General features: G+C 37.5%; 1 protein-coding gene across 1 annotated transcript in view; it reads right to left on the bottom strand.

The window, feature by feature from the left end:
* OCRL (OCRL inositol polyphosphate-5-phosphatase) overlaps positions 1 to 6,000 on the bottom strand; it is a 77,272-nt gene that overhangs the window by 50,651 nt on the left and 20,621 nt on the right. Inside the window, 4 exon segments of the mRNA XM_040635217.1 lie at positions 2,090 to 2,277; positions 2,382 to 2,498; positions 3,829 to 3,943; positions 4,931 to 5,032. Coding sequence (XP_040491151.1) covers positions 2,090 to 2,277; positions 2,382 to 2,498; positions 3,829 to 3,943; positions 4,931 to 5,032 — 522 coding nt within the window.

Here is a 6,000-nt window from a genome sequence, read left to right as displayed (position 1 = left end):
GAGATGCCCTTCAACAGATGACTGGATTAAGAAGATGTGGTCCATATATACAATGGAATATTACTCAGCCATCAGAAAGAACGATTACACAACATTTGCAGCAACATGGATGGGACTGGAGGAGATTATGCTAAGTGAAATAAGTCAAGCAGAGAAAGACAATTATCATATGGTTTCACTCATTTATGGAACATAAGAAGTAGGAAGATTGGTAGGAGAAGAAAGGGAAGAATGAAGGGGGGGTAAACAGAAGGGGGAATGAACCATGAGAGACTGTGGACTCTGGGAAACAAAGTGAGGGCTTCAGAGGGGAGGGGAGTGGGGGATTGGGATAGGCCGGTGATGGAGAGTAAGGAGGGCACATATTGCATGGTGCACTGGGTGTTATACGCAAATAATGAATCATGGAACATTGCATCAAAAACTGGGGACGTACTGTATGGTGACTAATATAACAAAATAAAAATAAAAAAAGAAAGAAAACGCTCCCAGTTCCCCATTCCAGTGTGGCTCTCCCCACCTCTTTGACAAATTATTAGACATATGCTAGAATGTTACAACTTTTAAACATTTTCTACATTCCATATTAATCCCTACCATTTTTTTTGTTTAGAATCTATTTTAGCTTATTGTTTTATCATTCAGTAACTTTTTTCACTTTATGCATCCTATTAAAAGTTACATTTTTTGTGGGTCAAAAAAAAAAAAAAGGGGATTCTCCTTGTGAGCTATCTCAAGTCCTGAATGGGTCTCTCTGCCAATCTTAAATGCAACATAAAATTTCTGGAATTCTGAGGAAATAAATTTAAGGAATTTCAGGGCAACTTTTTATTAATGTCAAGGCCTTGACTTTACTAACATGAAACAGAATTGTACGTTATCCTAATTGTTGAGACAATACGGAAACAGGTCAGTATCGCTACCCTTCCCTACTCTTTCCTCAATTACCCTACTCTACTGATTCTAATATCCTAAGTTATTTTTTGTTTTCCTACTAAATCCCATCTCAAACCACTCTCTCAGAATTTCAATTACCATTATTAATTTTTGACAATTAATCATTTTCTACCACCCATTCCACCCCTTAACTGATTTCTGCTTCTATCCTTATTAAGTCCTATTCTCCATGAACCTTTCTCTCCTATTATCCTATTGACCCATTCTTGTCTAAATCTCCACTGCCCCTATTCTTAATGATTCACAGCCACTAAAAAGAATATATACGTGTATATATATAAAATATAGTACATACATAATATAGACATTTACATAGGTAATGTTGTACACACACACACACACACACACACACACACACGCACACACTGGCTTGGAAAGAGACCCACAATAATAGGACAATATAGTTCTATATAATAAGCGTGCATGTGTTTTTATGCATATAGAGAAAGGTCTAGAACAGCACTATTCAAAGGAAATAAAATACACATCACAGATGTAATTTTAAATTTTTTAGTAGCTGCATTTAAAAGGTAAAATAAACAAGTAAAAATAACTTAACAATAAATTTCATTTAACTCAATATATCCAGATCATTTCAACATGTAATCAATATTGAAAAACTGAGGTATTTTACATTTTTCCTACTAAGTCTCTGAAATCCAATGTACAGTTTATGCTTACAGCACATCTCAATTTGGTCTAGCCACTTTCAAGTGTCCAATAGCCACTAACAGCTACTGGCTGTCACATTGGACAGCATAGTTCCAGGATACACAGCAAACTGTTAATAACAGTTTCCTCTGAGAGACTGGCTGGGGAGAGCAGAGTGATTTCTACTTTTAATTTTATCTTTTATTACATTTACAATGAACATTTTGATTTTATAATAAAAACTGACTCTAGCTGACAGACACCTCCAGCATTACTCTTACATGGCCACTAACAGAACTAATCTTACCTCCGATAGCAAATCTGATTTCTCTGCCTCAATGAATCTGCTATTCCTTAAAAACCCTCTCTTCTTTGCGACCCCAATCCCTAAATTGTAAACCTTCATTCTTCACAGTTTCTGATCCATTTAATCTCTTCTCAGCCCCACTATTCAAAGGCCAAAGGAGATTTAACCACTCACTCATGTTTCATGATGTTCAGCTGTGGGAGGGTCTGATTTGGGACCACAAAACTCATGCGTGAACAGATGTCCTTATAATCTTGATTCCTTCTCTCAAAGTCCTCCACATGGGCAGCCAGGTGGGAATTGACAATGCAAAAGGTAGTGTTGTGAAATACAAATCTCACAGCTACCCCACCTTTGTTTCCCTGTTAGCAAGAGTAATTACTCACAGTTAGTACAAAGACACAACTAGCAGTTAAACTTCACATGGACATAAATAATAATCAAGCTCATTTCCAAAGTAACTCGCCATTTTCCCCATGATTCCAGTTCCAACTGTTTCTGCAGCAACATCACGGATATATCGCCACTGGTCCTTTCTGGCAAATATGAGGAGCATCATCCCGACAAGGCGGACTAGTTGAACCTATGAGTTCCAGGGAGTTAGAAAAGGTTCATGTTAATACCACTCTTTGCCACACATCTAGTCCCACAACTAATTTTCCACCAAGAAGATATTAATGATGCTCAAATCTGAATCCAAATCTTCTAATTTCCCAGTGGACCCCATACAAAGGAAACAAAATTTCTCTGAGGCAGCTCTTATCTGACTCTGACCAGTAGGAGTTAAAAGTCTTTGGGGACATCAGGGGCGCCTGGGTGGCTCAGGTGGTTAAGTGTCTGCCTTCGGCTCAGGTCATGATCCCAGCGTCCTGGGATCGAGCCTCATGTCAAGCCCCATGTCAGGCTCTTGGCTCAGCGGGGAGCCTGCTTCTGCCTCTCCCTCTGCCTCTCCCCCTGCTCATGCTCTCTATCTCTCTGTCTCAAATGAAAAAATAAAAAAAAATAAAAATAAAATCTTAAAAAAAAAGTGTTTGGGGACATCAAGTACATTCAGCTCTAGGATCCATTATTTTAATCACTTGTTAACCTACCACGAGTAGATAGAATTAAAAAATCAAATAAAAAAACCCCTATCCCAGCTTGTTCCTTTTGCCTCTCCTTCCTAGTTTCTGATTTCCAATTTCTTAAGAAATTAAAATTTATAAAATAGCAATATTTTTTACTTTGATTATTTTAAGTCTGAGAACTAGAGCTAGAGATATGTCTGAAATATATAAGAGGAGTAACACCTTCAGGATTTTTATTACCTATATCAACTGTTAGAAGAAGTAAATGAAAAATATTCAGGTGACTGCTTTTAAAGGGCTTACTACGGTAGCCATGTAATTTAAATAACTGTTCTGGTAGCCTCTACCACATGCTTTCTAAAGACCAACAAGTTGGCCCACCTTGCTAAAGTCAACTCTACTTTTGATTTACAACAAATTTTAGAACTCATTTAAATTCTACAACACTTCTTGCTGTTTCCATTCCACAGCATACCCTATGCACCCACATGCTTAAAACTACTTTTCTATAAAGCATCCTGTTCTGGCCATGTCAGTGAATAATTCTGATCTTAAACTCTTACTGTTACCTTGTAAGTAATTATTGTAAGCTAGTTATCATTCTGAGAATAAAATTCTTCTTTTCTCCTAAAAGCTACCTAAGCAATGAAAATATAGAATTGGAAAGCTTAGGAAATTTTTTTTCTAGAAAAATAGGTGTAAAGAATTAGTCTGCCCTACTGAAGTATTACACACAGGGAAGAAGTCAATTAAACCATTCTTTTGGAACAAGTTACAGTTAACAGAATAACTTCTAGGGAATTCTATTTAGTTGTATATTAAAAAAGAAAATTAAATGCAGCTTACTTTCTTATACTTGGCTTTGGAATGCAAACCCCTCTCCACAGCCATGGACCACTCTTGTTCTTTCACAGATTCAAAGTAGAAAAAGGCTTCTGTGCTCAAGTCCAGCTCTTGAAATCTGAAAAACAAACAAGAAGACATGAGATCTATACATGTCCCATAATTATCTCTGTCTACCTCCTTACCCATTTTCTGAGACATTAGGTGAAAAGGGAATGGGGAAAGAGATAAATTTTTATAGAACTGCTCTACTGACCCAGGTGATAAGTAAGGACAAGCAGCTTTCTTTTTCAAAAGACCCTCTATAAGTATATGCACAGGCTATACAAAATGAATCTTAAAAAGGAGGGGCACCTGGGTGGCTCAGTCGGTTGAGTAGCTGACTCTTGATTTCAGCTCAGGTCATGAACTCAGGGTCCTGGGATCCCTGTTCAACAGAGAGGCTGCTCAAAGATTCTCCCTCTCTCTGCTCCTCTCCCTGCCCCTCCCCCTGCTCATGCACTCTCTCTCTTTCAAAGAATAAATCTTTTTGGGGGCGCCTGGGTGGCTCAGTTGGTTAAACAGCTGCCTTCGGCTCAGGTCATGATCCTGGGGTCCTGGGATCGAGCCCTGCATTGGGATCCTTGCTCAGTGGGGAGTCTGCTTCTCCCTCTCCCTCTGTCTCCTGGCTTGTGCTCTCACTCTCTCTCTGTCAGATAAACAAATAAAGTCTTTAAAAATAATAATAATAATAAAAATATTTTTAAAAAAGTATATGCACAGACTATGCAAAACATAAACAAAAAACAAACAAAAAAAACTCCACAAGGGATAACAGTGGAGCTTTGTTTATATATCCTAGGAATAGTCACTGTTGGAATTGACCTCAAGACTGTTTCTATTAAGAATGCAGTTTTCTTCGCATTTTGAGAGGACTAGATGTTTCCTTTCAACATTTCAGGTATCATCCCTTTCTTATCTCACAAATTTGAACCACAAGTTAATTCTCACATATAGTCTATAGTGAGTTTTTACCAAACAGTTAAAAAAGAAAAAGGAGAGCAAAATGTCATGTAAACTAATACCAAATATATAGCCAAAAGGAAATTCCAGATGCGTTCTTTACCCAATGCAGTAGATATCAGGAGGATTTGAATCACAGTTCAGCCAAGGTTCCAACTCACTATCTGGAGACTGGCCATTCACGTTCCACGTTCCAACAAAAAATCTAATACACAATACCAAAAAATTATTTGAAAACAAAGGTCAAGTATGAACCAATGAAGTTTTCTCATCACTTTTATACAAGGGTATATTCACAATAAGCCAACATAATTTCTCAAAATGTTTTGTTATATACATAAGAAACACCTCTCACATGTAGAACACAAAGGCAGTGGGCTTAATTCTCCAAAGTTTACATTAGGTGAACCCACAGAAAGGAATCAAGTCTCTATTTAAAAAATACAAAGCTAATTGCTCTACCACATTTCTTTTCAGTTAAACTCCACCCAAACTTATACTTGAAGGGAGAGCTTGTAGATGGGAAAAAGGTATCTTCATGATGTAAATACATCTAATGTGGATAACTGTTCCATAAGGAGCTGTAGCTGAATCCAAAAACTCACTTCCCGAAGGATTACAAGGACATCTGTGTAGGAAATTCTGTTGAGGCAGATACACAGTATTAAGGGGGAAAGCAGAAGGGAAAACTCATAACTGTCTTAACTGTTTACATACAAAAATAAGCATCATGGGGAATATGAGGAACTACAGGTTTTAACACAGGGATATGGTTATAATTGAATTAGAACAAATAAGGCATACTGGGATAGCAGATGGGACCGGAATCTTGGACTATTAAGCATACATGTTGTTCACAAACAACAAAGAGAAGTGTTGCTGCTTTGCACACCAGAATATATGCCATGCCACACCACACACACTTGGTCCAGAAAAGATACCAATAAATAAATGTGAACTGAGAAATATGATATAGAGGAAAGAATCCTCTCAATCAAGAGGACAGGGTGAAATTTTCTTTGGTTAACTTACCAAAGTAAGTAAGTTAAGCTAGTGGTAATGGCAGACATTAATCTTCCAATATTGGTGAGAAAAAATTCAGCAGGCCAGAAAGATAAACACACTTGCTTAGGGAATGTGCTAGGGGATTATTCTCTAGTAGATGTGAGCCTG

This window comes from Ursus maritimus, assembly GCF_017311325.1.
Source record: "Ursus maritimus isolate PB19 chromosome X unlocalized genomic scaffold, ASM1731132v1 scaffold_X1, whole genome shotgun sequence".
Lineage (NCBI taxonomy): Eukaryota > Metazoa > Chordata > Mammalia > Carnivora > Ursidae > Ursus > Ursus maritimus.
This window is presented reverse-complemented; position numbering and strand designations above follow the sequence as displayed.